General features: G+C 43.6%; 1 protein-coding gene across 6 annotated transcripts in view; it reads left to right on the top strand.

The window, feature by feature from the left end:
* CADM1 (cell adhesion molecule 1) overlaps nucleotides 1-13,115 on the top strand; it is a 340,006-nt gene extending 326,891 nt beyond the window's left edge. For all 6 annotated transcript variants that reach the window (XM_037841528.1, XM_037841527.1, XM_037841526.1 and 3 more), the window contains 2 exons: nucleotides 8,587-8,718; nucleotides 10,755-13,115. In XM_037841528.1, the coding sequence (XP_037697456.1) occupies nucleotides 8,587-8,718; nucleotides 10,755-10,873 (251 nt within the window). In that variant the 3' untranslated portion in view covers nucleotides 10,874-13,115. The remainder of the gene's footprint in view (nucleotides 1-8,586; nucleotides 8,719-10,754) is intronic.
* The last annotated feature ends 1,783 nt before the right edge of the window (nucleotides 13,116-14,898 follow it).

The following is a 14,898-nucleotide window of genomic DNA, read 5'->3' as shown; positions in this document are numbered from 1 at the left end:
TCCCCCAAACGTGTTTTCAACTCTTGTCCTACAAACTAGAAAGTGATCTGGAAAAATCCTACATTTCCCTCACAATCCATAGAAAAGGGTGGGTGAAGGGCAACGTCTAAAATGGCTTTGATAACTCTGCCTAGATCTTAAAGAGGAATCTAGGTGAACCAACTTTGTCTCCTAAATGGATTATAAATATGGGCCCAATATATAGTCTAAATTTAGACACATTAAAGGCTTTGAATCCAGACTGTCAGTTCTGGGGTGAGATATATGCCATCTGGTTACTGTGAGTGTCCTAAAAGCCTGGCTGAATTGGCTGGAAATGTGTGCAAGAAACTGTCAATCGATGTAGCATTTTGGGGGACTCTTTCCTTACTGACCTCCACATAGAATGTGACCCAGATTTGGCAAACAAGCTACTTCAATCTCCCTAGGTAGAATAAAAACAACAATGATAGTAAAGAAAACAACCAAAACCAGTCGGGCTGTGGAAACGCATTCAAGGTCTGTTCATTGCCTGTAAATCTAAAGTGTGGTGTTACTTAGCTCGTATTTGTATAATACTTTACAGCTTTGAAAGCTCTTTCACACACACTGTTTCTCTCATTTGATCTTTATTCATTCAACAAAAGTGTGCATGCTCCTTGTGTGCTGGGCTCTGGGTGGGCAGTAGGGGTGCAGCAATGACCAAGCACAGCCAGGAGCTGGAGCACTGTGGATTTCACTTGCCAACTCCCTGCCCTCCTAGAGTTATGTTCTACTGAGGGAGACAGACTCAAAACACAAGGTCATTTTGGACAGTGATAAATGCTGTGAAAGAAATAAAGCTGGACAAAAGGAAAGGGAATGACTGGGGGCCAGGAGGCTACTTTAGGGTAAGGCCAGTAGGGCAGAGGAGGCCCTGATTGGTGAGAATGAGCCAGCCATGGGCAGACTGTCATGAAAATCCTGTGAGATTTGTTAGGGAAGGGTTGTTTTTGGAATGAGGAAGCTGGGGCTCAAGAGGTTGAGCGATTAACTTGGGAGACAGGAGTCAGAATTTGAACGTGGGCGTTTCTGCCTCTGATGAAATAGAGGTCTTTGTTTAGCATGGCCATCCTTTCCCCGTGAAATCCACAGCTTCTTTTGCTCTGGGATTGCCTTTCTTGGGAATCCTCTTCAACTCAGTGTGTACATTCAGGGAATGAAGGGAGAGTCAGGCTCTCTGTAGTCCATTGGCCATAGAGCCACGTGCTGACTGACCTGGAAAGACTTAAATCCAGTATAAATCAAGCCCTGCCCCTTTCAAAGGAGACCTAAACTCCGACGTTTTCAGTGCTGCTGTCCCCCCGACTCTCCTGAACTATGGGATCAGTTTCCCCCTAAAAATGGTCCTAAGTGCTGCAGGAAAGTTACAACATGAAGATTCCCTTTTTTTAAAACCGTTTAGTATAAAGCAGCACACTAAAAAGCTATATTGGGACGATGCCAGCTTGTTCCTGGCTTTCATGCAAAGAGACTTTGAACTTCATGGTATTGCTGATATTTCACATAATCCAACATGCTACTTTGTTCCGCCTCTGGGGAGGAAGGAGACCATCACATAGAGGCTTTTCCCCCAAACTCAAAAGGGAGGCAGGCCCCATCACAAAGTGTGAACTCCACTTCTACAGGTTGGACACTGCTTTGGGGTGACTTCACCATATTCATTAATCCATCCTCCTCACACCCCCAAATGTCTGAGGTCCACTGAAGCATCTTTCTCCAGAGAGAGATTCTAGTGGGAACTATATGTGTGGAATTACTTTACAACTCTGTCCTCTTTGTCAGATGTATACTTCTTTAAGGAAAACTGCGGTATCATCCTCAGTGTCTTCCTGCTGCTTAAAATGGGAAAAGGCAATCATACTTCTAAGTCCATTTATCAGATGAGTAGAAGGGACTCATAAGCCTGCCTTTTGGTCTCTCTGGTGATGCTCAATGCCTTGGGAGGATTTGCATCCTGTTGCATCGACATCATTTCCACTGTTGGCTAAATTAACTAAATCAAGTAACTTGAGAGGGAAAACAATCAACATTAAAAAAATGCTTATTCTCATATTTAGTTAAGAACATGTATTTTAAATACTGATACTCAAATAGTATATCTGAATCATAACTTGGACAAGATAGCCTTCTGCTGCCACCCCCACAAGCCTCAACCACCTCAGGGGAAGCTAGGCCAACAGGTACACTGTATGTCCATTCTGTATAAATGAAAAGAGAGGGCTTGGTGACTTCAACTCAGCAAGTATTTATTGGGCACTTTACTTAACATCTGTGAACAATGCTGAGTATGCAGCATAACCCTCACCCCCAAAGAACTGATAACTGTTTGCTTCGGATCATCAGTAAGAACTGGAACGAAGCCCTTCCTTGGGCTTTAATACAGTGAATTTAAATTTGGCAAATACTTATCTAGTACCTATGATTTGCCAATCCCTGAGTCAGATAAGCATTTTCATATTCAGCAAAGATGGCGTCTCAAAGCAGTGCACACACATACATGATTGTGTTCAGTGTCTCAGAGTGGCTGGGTGCCCTGCCTGAAGTCACAGATAAGGAATGAAGCCCAGCTTCTAACCCAGATCTGACTGCAAGTCCAGGGCACTTTCCACTGGGCCATGCAGGAGGAGAGATCCCGACTCTTTCCACATCACCTGTTGGCGCCTGTTTCCGGAGGATAGCTGGAGGCAATGCCAGTCTTGGCTGCCTTCTGAGAAAGCCCTGAGTCCTGCTCACCGAGACAGCCAAAATCTGTGTGCAGTACTTCTGATTTAAATGAACGCATATTGAGCTCCGGGTGGCACAATGATGATCACTGCAGTTTTCCTTTAAGTAGCTTAACAGAGTTACTTTGAAATGTGAGTATAGTTGCAGATACATTGCTGGAATTAAATGCAGCTGAAAAATAGTACTAGATGCCTGGGATGCTGTATGGGAATTGTCATGATTTTCTCTCCTTGCATTTATTCCTTCCCTCCCTCTTTCCAAGAAGACCAAAAAGAAAGGTTATGCTGCATAGAGGCTAGTGTGCTCCAATATATATTAACATCTTAATGGGAAAGCTGTGCATGTACTGTATACATTTACTACTCTCTGACAAGAGGGAATTAAATGTCAGAAGGATTTGTAGCATCTATAATTGAATTGGTGCTGAGAAAAGCAAATCTTAAAGAAGAATAACATATTAGGATTAGCAAATAATGTGGCATTTTGTCAGCGCATGCCATTCAGTTTGTTCTCCTTCAGTAATAGTTTTTTAAAATGCACTCTTATTTTTGTTGCCATAGATGGGAGATACAATAGACGATGAGAACAAGTAGCAACATTTTTCTGAGGGTGCCAGGGGGTTTTTCTTTTTTGAGGTCAGATTTTGTTTCCACCTCAGATTTGGAAAATCTACTGTCAGGCTTTTTACTTCTTTCTGGTAAGAAGTAGCAAATGACATCATAGTCATTTAGCTTTCTCTGAAATAGACTAATCTCTACAGACCTCTGAGACTGGAGGCAGCATTTCCATTATAAACCCCTATTCTAAGAGTTTTTTGTTAAACTGACTTGCCCAGGAAGACCTGAGCCAGAAGAGGTACTAAAACTAAACTGAGTGACAGAAGGGTTGCAAAAATTCAACAATTCTGTTTCTCTGGGCATCCATGGAGGTGAAAATTGCAGAAGGTTGAACATCTAAAATTGTCCAATAAATAGAAGTAGGAGAACTAATACCATTAAAACCTCCTCATTTTCTGAGTATTAATTTTTAAGATGAGACCTAAGTTAGTTTATAACCTATGAAAAGTACAGGGAAGTGCATGGAAGGGGAGTGTGCAACTCCCCCAGGTTTGCAAAATGTGCTTGTCTCAGCCGGGGACATTTTGAAAATGTTAAAGTAAGTCAGTTCAGTGTGGTTGTCACACCTGTGCCTTACATTACTGTCCATTACCTTATCATACTTCTGCTGCCTCAGAAATAGAAACAGCATCCTTTTGAAAAAGAACTGAGCTCAGACTCTATGCAGCCCTGGGCTCCAACATGGGTAGGCTGCAGAAAGTGAGGTTTCTGCATAGTGATTTCCGCTGCCAAAGTCCCTATTTGCCAGGAGCTTGTCTAGGATTTACTGCCTGTTCTGTGGTTTTCCATGGGTCCCTGCCTTTGGCAACAAAGCCTTCCAGGCTTATCACGGATCCATGATGACGGCATTCACATGGCAGTTTATGTTACAGGTCTCATGCCAGGTGGTAAAGTAGCCATAGAAACCAGGATCTGTCTGCTTAACAGGGAGTGCTGCATTCAGGATGACTGTGGCAAGTAAATGAGGAATAAAAGCAAGTAAAGAAAGAGGAGTCTCCTAGAGGAAGAAGGATGGAGACTAAATTTCCACTAGCTGTCACCTTTCTTTCCTTTAGAACTCCTCCTTCATATTGCCCATGAGGAATGGGTTGGGCCAAGTCAACTAGCCCAAGGTAAAGAAATCTTAGCACTTTGGGGTATCACTCTTGGGAGTTTCTTTGAAATATTTTTGTCCTTGCGATTTCAAGGATTCTAAAGTGAGCCCAGAGTGGTTGAAGCTGTGACCCATGCAGTAGTAGCCAAGTTAACATTCTGCAGGCAGCTCATAAACTCTCACCTGGTGCCAAGTTGTTCCAGCTTTTTGCCAAAAGGAAAGCTAACTCACGAATACTAAATAGCTCATGATTATCGGTCCTTAAAGAAACTTAGGTCACACTTAGAGCCATAGAAATGCCACAGGATATGACAACACAGGCAGGAAGGATTGCAACATGATTATGAGCTGTAATGAACACCTCCCAACATCTACAACATGCACCTAAAATTCAGATTCATTAAATGACTAGGTTTAATTTGCTTGAAGTCAAATGTGAAATAATTTTGAATGCAATTCTTAACTCCAGCTGGGCTGTGTTACCCAAACTTGCTTGGTCCTTCAAGGTTGGAGGAACCTTTACGCTATAGGTATACACCAAGCAGAAAAACAGCTTTTCTTTTCAGAATGATGGGGTGAAGCTTAGTCAAAAACAGGAAAGCAATACCTTCTAAACCAAAGAGATGCCGCCCATTTTCCTGAGAATCAGCATCTTTGTAAGTGCTTTATGCTCAACATTTATTTTGCCTTTTAGAAGCCAGGGTCAGCTGTAGAGTGTGGCTCTGGTCACCTTCTCTGTCTGGTTCTGAAAGGGAGCCAGAAATCTGGAGAAGATGTTCCCAGGAGAGCTGGCAGTTCATGCACCAGAGTGAAAGGGTCTGTATCTAAAGACGAGCAAGACCTTTGGTTGATGGTGAAAGCCATAGACTTTCCCAAGTGTTTCACTTAGAAACCATTTCTCAAGGAACTGGTCAGGGCTTCTCCATATGACTGGCATAGGAAAAGTCAAGTGGCAGATGGGCTTTGTCAGAGCCAGGTTCGTTTTGATAGTCTGCATTTCCTTTAGCTCCCAGCTGGCATCCTACTCCATCAGCCCACTGCCCCTTTGGATATTGTCTTGTGCTATTGCTTCAATTCATGAGCAAGATGAGTCCAGCATGCAGGCACAGACGGTTCTCATCCGGTAGTGGGTAACCAGCCCTCCCCCTTTCCCGCTCCTTGGGCCAACCAAAGGCACCATCAAAACTCACCCACCCACTCCACATGCGGAAACAAGGGAGGAAGCGAGATGAGTCCGGAAATAGCTCTGCTCCTCACAGAGGAGGGTGAACTGTGACAGAGGCACCAGCGAGCAGTCCCAACTCTTGTAATACCTCCCACGGTAAACCCAGGAGGTGGGAGTGGGGGGCGGGAAGAGGCGGGGAAGAGTTCATAAACTGGCAGTGTTCCCTGTAAATTAAACAGCAGTTGCCGTCTTTGTCCATCTATAGTAATTGAAGGCAGGAAAAATGTCTCAGTGATTAACTGGTGGTAGTAAACTTTCTGATCAAAGTGAGTATCAGAGATAGCTGGAGAGATTACCCTTATGAATAAGTATCTGTAAAATATGTATGTCCTTGAAAGGGAAGGGAAAGATAACTAGAACCTAGCTATTTAATTTGGGTTAAGTGCATGGGGTGGGGGGAATAACAGCACTGAGCATATTTAGCTTTAAGTTCATGGGAAGCAAAAATCAAATGAATAGTTTTGGCTCAAGAAATTAATCCCACAGATCCATGCCCTGTGAGGTTTTTTGGGTTTTATGTGTGTGTTTGCTTTCTCTTCTTAGGCTTTTAGAGTATTCCTGTGCCTAGGCACAGAGGAGGCAGTCTTTTAACAGTAGGCATAAGAGTGCCTTCCCCCACATGGGCTAAGTCTGTTCCCATTCAGCTTCTCAAAATGCCTCTCTGCTATCGATCTTCCTGGGATGAGCCTTCTCTTCTCCTCTTGCCTCTTGAACCTGACTTTCCCTTCTCTTCAGTATCTAGTATCATTTTGTCTTCTTCACCCAATCTGGAGACATGGACTTAGTTGAAAGGCATAATTTTCAATTGATCTGAAGCTTATGGCAATTGGAGATCAGTTCATTCTCATTCCCACCAGATCCCTTCTTTTCACGGCTCCCTGAGGAAAACACCACTTGCTGATTTTTCTGTTACCTTATCCCCCTCTTCCTCCCACCCCCTGAAAGATTCTGAATTTGTCCAGTTGGGATGAGACCCAACTGTGTCCAGCGGCCTCCCATGGGGAATGCTCCCCTTTAGCAGGCTCTGTTGTCTTTAAAAGAAGCAAAAAGTTGCCCTGGCTGAGTTTTGCCGTGTTGAGGTGACTTCAAGACAGTGCAGGCTGTAGCATCTGCAGTCGGCAACACTTTCCACTGAGGAGGGAGATTCCTCTCCTCCACGTTTCAAGTTGAGCTTATTAGACATGTTGCTGGAGGGGCTCGCACATCACGGAGCCGGCTAATTGGCTCCAGTGCACTCTGCCTCCAACCCATCTCCATTCTCCAATTAAACTCCCATCATCCGGTTGGCCTGGGCAACCTGCTGCTGCCTCAGATTTGGCATTTTTGTTGGGGTTTTTTTTTTTGGGGGGGGGGTCTGCTTTTGTTTTTTTGTTTTGTTTTGGGTTTTTTTTCTTTTTGGTTCCTTTCAAAGGCAACTTAATGAAACACTTTAAATACTTCATTTTTTTAAATTTAAACTCCTTTAATTAAAGCACTTTTCATGGAACCCTCAGTCACGAGTTATTTCCCCACATCCTTCAGTACTTAATCTCAGAGCAGAATTGGAAATATCGATAGAAAGTATAAATCATGCCCTCCTGCTGAAAGCGTTGTATCAGGTTTCGGCTCAAAAGAGCACCATTACCTTTAGCTGTCACGGATCTGTACACTTGATCGATAAACTTCAAATATTATTAGAGGTGGAGGCTTCAGAGATTTGCTCTGTTCTTTGGAGAGAGACAGAGATAAATCTTTCTTAAAAATTGACTTGAATTTGCACTCTCAGTCTTCCTGGTGAAATGCATTTCTCTTCAGCGTCCAGCCACTGCAAGGGGGACAGATTTATAGGCCATGTGCTTCTTGTACTGAAAGATTTAAATGGTAAATCCTTCACATATGACTTCACAAATCATGTAAAGTTAAAAGATTTTTACCGTTTCTGTTGCTGCTGTGCTTAAATTGTAAGGTACAGCTAGTAAATCATTTTAATGGAGGTGTCGTACTTGACTCAATAAAAAAAAAAAAGACAATGGTTTAGCTTCCATTCCAAAATGTTAATGTATTAATCAACGGGAGAATAATTGTTTTTTACTACATTATAAATCTCGGGTGCCATTAGGATTTCAGCAAGGGGTGATGTAGCCACATTCCTAAATTAAAATTGTTTACACTGCCATACATCCATTCCACATCGCCATAGCTCATTCTGGGTTCATTTTGGAGTTGTTCCACAGCCAAACATGTCATTGCTCAGTCGGAGGAAGACATCCTGAGGGAGTGATGCTTATAAAAGAAAATTAATTGCATTGCGAGGTGTTAAATAAATAAAATAAAAACTGTCTGTGGCAATGTACAATTATTCCTTGCTGTCGCTTTTGAAATAGGTTTTTAGGTTTTAGATTGAGGCTTACTCCCTCATACATCCTAAATGTAGCAGGCATGTCACTTGGCTTTAGTCTTATAATCCTTGTTTTATCTCTAGGCAACTGGGGCTTTTGAGCTCCTATGAATATCCCTTCCAGGGAGTAAGTCAAGGGGCGTCTATAGGAAGGTGTCATTCAGAAGGCCCTTAAATGGCCGCGTTGGCCCCCTTAATTAAGATATGCAACTGGATTCAGATGGAGTGAATGCTGAGACTAGGTCAGGACTGGGTAGACTCTGTTTCTTCTCTCCCTACCTCCCTAAGCTTGTTCCACTTGCATTAGTCCTCCTAGACTGCTTGTAGTGAAATTGCCTTGTGGGGAGAACAGATCAGTTCAGCACTGGACAAGTCAGTCTGTCCTCTCTGTGGAGCTTGATCCACCTCAATTCTCTCTGACTCCTCCATTAAAAAAGCAGGTGCCCTCCCAACCCTGGAGGCAATGTCGCCAGGGCTTCTGGTGTCTTGTAATAAGCTCTACATCCCTCTCCTCTTCTGATCTCCACAGATTCCCGAGCAGGTGAAGAAGGCTCTATCCGGGCGGTGGATCACGCCGTGATCGGTGGCGTCGTGGCTGTGGTGGTGTTCGCCATGCTGTGCTTGCTCATCATTCTGGGGCGCTACTTTGCCAGGCATAAAGGTAAGCGAGCACTTTGGGTGGCAAGAGGCCTCGTGTCACCACAGCCCCTGCATTTTGGGACTTTAGATGGTTGCCCTCACTAGGCAGATTGGTTGATGTGGCCTCACAGTCCATTTGATTCCTGGAACTGGAAGAGAACAAACCAGAAATCTTAGCAGTGGCTGATGATGCCTCTGGAAGTTGATGAGTAGCACTCCCTGATGAGGGTTTTTCTCTCAACATAAAGCTTTCTAGATCTGTTATTCTACAATCCACAACTGGGGACAGAGTTAAAGATTAGAAAGTCGGGGCTGGTAGGGGAGCTGTGGTGTGATACCCACAAAGAGGAACCTGGGGAAAGCATCCCCGTAGCCTACCGTTTCTGGAAGGCAGGTGGACTAGCCCTGCTCCCTGGCCCCAGACTCTGTGTAATCTGGTCACAACAGCAAGAAGGCCTCCTTGGTTTCATGTGCCCGGGTTAAAAGAACTCCTTTGGCTTAAAAGCCACATAAATATGTATTTTTAAAATTATCAGTGCAATTGATTTAAATTGCCATTAATCATCACTTCTCAGCTGTGCAGTCTGGATGGGCAATCATCATTCCCGGTGCTCCTCCCCGCCCCATGCTGCTCTCATCCTCTCCTCGCCCTTTGGGAATTTATGCGTCCTTTTCTTTGTCGGCCCTTGTCTTGCTCAGATGTTTTGCTCAAGCCCTGGGCAGTGAGCTCGGGGGGCCGTCATACCTCCTAGGATTCTAGGCTCTTGCATACTGCTTGGCTTGAGAACTTGGGTTTGGGGGAAGGTTTCTTGAGAGTAGTGATGGAGGCCTAAAGTACTTGACAACTGCCTTTAGGATACCCGGTGCCCATCTCAAGCGTAAAATAGTTTGGGATTCTCAGAGTTATCTGTACCTCCCCCTCGGCCTGCACACAGGAGGCAGTCTGCTTGGGGCGAGAACTGCCAGGCTCTCAGCATTTGGCTTGGCAGAGCCAGGAAGGTAAGGCCAGAGCCCAGGGTAGAAAGCTGGGCAGCAGTTATGGAGGACGGGCAAGAGGCACGTGTGTCATTTCCACGGGGGAAAGAAGGGTCCAGGAGGAAAGCACTGCACTGCCTGCTTTCTCAGATTTGTCACTTCAAAAACCTGAAAATGTATCCAGTGTCTCAGCCTGGTTTCATTTAAATAGAACCTATAAGAATACAATATATAACAGGAGGAGGCTTTTTTGCTTATGATAGGACAGTTTAAGCTCTACCTATATACCATAATGAGGTGCAGTCCTTGTCTTTCTCCACTTTAACTGTTGGAACTTGGTGATGAGAGTGCCACCAACTTTGTAACGTTCTGTTTGTTGCCAATTAGCAAATCCATGAATCCGGGTCCAGGTCAGAAATACATTATGAGAGAAAATCACTTGTTCATTGAGATAGACCCCAAGCCTTGACTTACAACTGTTACCATATAAAATTCTTCTCTCCATCTGGAACCCCACCCTGAAATGGAAGGCGGGAGAAAATCAAACACACTCATGCAAGTTCAAGTACATTCTCATTGATGGATAGGCAGTAATGAGTCACAAAGACCGGAGACTCGGGTTCACATAAATGATTCGAGATGACAACAGAAGCATCATCAGGACCCTCATTCATTTATTGGCTAATTGCTCTTCCTTGCTTTGGTCTTTAACCATGTACGTGCACATATCTGGTCATTGGTCCTGGGTGTTTACTGTTTATACGTTAGTCAGCAGCTCTCCAGCTTTCTGCATTTTTAGCTCCCACTCACGTCTTCTTCTGCTGACATCCTCTGGTCATAATCACTGCTCTAATGTCTCATTTGCTGAATTATATCGCAGCGGTTCAGTTGGAGTGGTGCCTTTGGAACCCCCGGATCCCCATTTGTCTCACCCACCTCCCTCTCTTCTTCCAATTGTTTTTTCCCCTCTGCTGCCTGCATACCACTTCGGCTGATGATGGCCATAAAGCAAGTTGCCATCTCTGTACCACTTTGCACAGAGGCCATCAGACAGTCACAGTGCTTTACCCCTTCATCTTTCAGGTACATACTTCACTCATGAAGCCAAAGGAGCCGATGACGCAGCAGACGCAGACACAGCTATTATCAATGCAGAAGGAGGACAGAACAACTCTGAAGAAAAGAAAGAGTACTTCATCTAGATCAGCCTTTTTGTTTCAATGAGGTGTCCAACTGGCCCTATTTAGACGATAAAGAGACAGTGATATTGGAACTTGCGAGAAATTTGTGTGTTTTTTTATGAATGGGTGGAAAGGTGTGAGACTGGGAAGGCTTGGGATTTGTTGTATAAAAGACAAAATGTTCTTTGAAAAGTACACTCTGCTGTTTGACACCTCTTTTTTTGTTTGTTGGTTTGTTTTAATTTTTATTTCTTCCTGCCAAGTCAAACCTGGGTACTTGGATTTAGTTTAGGTAGATTGCAGAAAATTCTGTGCCTTGTTTTTTGTTTGTTGTGTTTCTTTTTTTCTTTGTCTTTTTTTTTTTTTCCTCCTTTGTGTACATTTATTTTTCCCCAAAAAAATTTTGGAATGTTTCCAAAATCTCTCATTTTGGAATTTGCCTGCTGGGATTCCTTAGAGTCTTTTCTCCCCCATTTTGTTATTCTTTTCACTTCCTTTTGTTTGTTTTTTTTAAGTAAGTGCTTTCTGTTCCAAACTTCAGTTTCATAAAAGGAGAACCAGCACAGTTTAGATTTCATAGTTCAGAATTTAGTGTATCCATAATGCATTCTTCTCTGTTGTCGTAAAGATTTGGGTGAACAAACAATGAGAACTCTTTGCTGCTGCCCATGTTTCAAATACTTAGAGCAGTGAAGACTAGAAAATTAGACTGTGATTCAGAAAATGTTCTGTTTGCTGTGGAACTACATTACTGTACAGGGTTATCTGCAAGTGAGGTGTGTCACAATGAGATTGAATCTGTCTTTAATTCCGTATCTGTAGACGGCTCAGTATAGTTACCCCACACTGTACAGGAAGGTTTGGGGCGTAAAGGGCTCCTCCTTTTTCAATGCCCTAAACAGACCCGACAGGTGAGGTCTGCTCCTTTTATGTAAGTGGACAAATCTGAGTTGCCACAGGAAGGGAAGTAGAGAGGGGGGGAAGATTGTTCTGCTCTGGTTATTTCTGTTCCAAACGATTCCATCCTCCTTTCCCAATCGGCCTTACTTCTCACTAATTTGTAGGAAAAAGCAAGTCCTTGTGGCATGTGAATGACTGAACAGGACAGGTTTTTTTTTTTTTTTCCCTTTGTGCTTAGTTCGGAAGGCAGTAGGATGCGGCCTGCATGTACTGTATATTACAGATATTTGTCATGCTGGGATTTCCAACTCGAATCTGTGTGAAACTTTCATTCCTTCAGATTTGGTTTGACAAAGGCAGGAGGCACAAAAGAAGGGCCGGTATTGTTCTCACACTGGTCTGCTGTCGATCTCAGTTCTTGAAAGGTCAGAGCAGAGGTGGAAAAACAGCATGTAGGGATTTTCAGTTACTTAATCAAAACTCAAATGTGAGTGTTTTTATCTTTTTACCTTTCATACACTAGCCTTGGCCTCTTTCCTCAGCCTTAAGAACCATCTGCCAAAAAATTACTGATCCTCGCATGATGGCAGCCATAGTGCACAGCTACTAAAAATAAGTTCCCTTGAACATACCTTAGATGGGAGCCTTGGGAGAAGGTAGAGGAGTCCAGTTACCATTTCCATTTTTCTAAAGAAGTTGTGGGGATTTTCACTGAAACGTCTAGGAAATCTAGAAGTGGTCCTGAAGGACGAAAACTAAACTCTTACCATATGTTTTGGTAAGGCTCCAGACTCCAGATAACAGTCCCTATGGAAAGATGGCATCAAAAGAAATAAATCTATATATATAAATATATAAATATATATTATATAACATTTTCAGTGAGTAATTTTGGATTTTGCAAGGTGCATTTTTACTATTGTTACATTATGTGGAAAACTTAACACTGATTTATTTAAGGGGAAAAAAGTGTCAACTCTTTGTTATTTGAAAGTGTGTTTATTTTTCTTGTCTTTATTTTGACCTTTGATAGAACCATTGCAATACAGGGGCCTTTTGGGAACGGACTGGTATGTAAAAGAAATTCCATTATCGAGCAGCCTTTTGTTTACCCCTCTCCTATCCCTAGGCACTTAACCAAGACAAAAAGCCACCACCAACATTCCTTTTTCAATGAATTTTATAACGTGCAGCTCTATTCCGAGCCCTTAGCACCGTTCTGACCATAGTATAACTACATCAAAGGGTGAGAGCCATTTAGTATGTTGTTGGAAGTTTTTTTTTTTTAGTTCTTTTTAGGGAAAAAACAAAAAACAAAAAAACGAAAAAAAAAAAAAAAACAACCCTAGCATTGCTCACAAAATTGGCATCTCATTTTTGGAACATCCCATCTTCCTATTTTGAAAAGTGTACAGTAGTGCAGTGTTCCTTCTGTAACTTTATGGCTTACGATGTTGACATGTCTCAGGTTCACGTGTTTTGATTGGTGTTTTCCGTCTCAGGTAGATTGCAAAGTGTAGGCCCCACACATTGGAAAAAAAATTAATAAAACAAAGCAAAAACAGGAAATTATGGATTTTAGTTGTATATTGGTTTATGTATTTTTAAGTATACAGTGCACTGTTTGAAATGTATTGTTGAGTATTACTTTGTACAGGTTGATCACTTTTTTTAGAGTGAAGAAAGAACAAACTTGTTTTTTGTGGTTTTTTTTAAGGAATATAAAATAATGAAGGATGTATAATTGATGCCAAATAAGCTTGTTCTTTAGTCACACCGACGTCTGATTTTTCCCTTTAGGCCAGTTCTGTTTTTAAGGTGTACATGGACAATGTTACAGTGTAAGAAACTCCATATCCATATGTTCCCATTTGCATTTTGTATTGGTTCATGTATACCATTTTTACAAAAAAAAAAAAAAACGGAAAAAAAAGAAGTACTATAAAATATCTGTCTTCTTAATAAAAAAAATTAATGTTACAAAGTGATCCTTTAATCTCATTATGCACTTTTTATGGCCACCTTGGCAGGAGAGAAGAGATGGGCCTCTGGGCCCAGCTTCCTCCCCAGGGCCTCGCATGGGCCGCCTGGGTCTCTCTGAGCTCCTTTCTCTCTCCGCTCATCCTCCCCGTCCTTGCTCTCTCCTCCCCGCTCAGCGGACTGGCGGCCCGGGCGCCTCGGCAGAGCCTGGGCTCCTCGGCGTCCACGCGGCGATTTGTGCAGGTGTGCGGGCAGCAGCAGTGACCGCCGGACAGGCCCCGCCCTCGGATCGGCCCCCTGCCCCGCCCCCTCCCCGCTCAATCCCCGCCCCCACCAACTCTCCTGTGTCGGCTGCTCCACCTGTCTCTTCCTTTGGGATTTCGTGTCTCAACAATTCACTCTGCCTTCTTCATTTGAGGTTCTCTCTCCTTTAACACAAGGACGACGTGATCTGCGGAGGCCTGGCTGGGCTGACTGCAGGGATTGTTTTCACTTGCCGTTTAGGTGGCTGGGACTCCCATACCCGGGCGGACAGCAGGGTTCGGTCTGTGATGGTCCTCCTTGCCTTGCAGGCTGAAGTGAGCAGTGACTCTGTGGTGACTGCTCAGAAAAGTGTTCAGTCTTGACGGGCCCTTTCACCAGCATCCCCCCAGCTGTGGCTGAGCTCCCCTTTCCCCTCTCAGGCAGGTAGTGGGAAAAGCTCAGCAGTGAAAGCAAAGGTAAGCTCCAGAAAAGCGTCAGGGCTGGGAACCTCATTTCAGCCACCTCCATCCTGGCCTGGTCTCTTACCCTGTTTCTGTAATCAAATATGCAGTTGTTGAGCACCAGCTGTATGCCTGGCATTGCAAGGGATGCAGAGAAGTATAAGCCCACCTGGAGGCACATGGGGTCATCAGTCATACTCATGTGAAAAATGATCCTGTGCCATGCCACACAGGATATAGTTAAGGAGAGCAGAAATACTTTGGGGCTGTCTTGGAGAAGGAGGATTGGTGAAGGCTGGTGAGTCAGACAGGTTCACAGAGGAGCTAAGACCTCAGCTGGATCTTAAAGGATGGTTTAGTGGAAAGAGAATGTGAGTCAAAGGTACAGAGGAAAATAAGCCCAGGCAGCCTGCTGGTTTGTATTGGAGAATAAAGTGAAATTGGACTAGGTGTGTAGGGCAG

This window comes from Choloepus didactylus, chromosome 6, assembly GCF_015220235.1.
Source record: "Choloepus didactylus isolate mChoDid1 chromosome 6, mChoDid1.pri, whole genome shotgun sequence".
Lineage (NCBI taxonomy): Eukaryota > Metazoa > Chordata > Mammalia > Pilosa > Megalonychidae > Choloepus > Choloepus didactylus.
The sequence above is the reverse complement of the archived record's forward strand: the minus strand, read 5'-3'. Positions and strand labels throughout refer to the sequence as shown.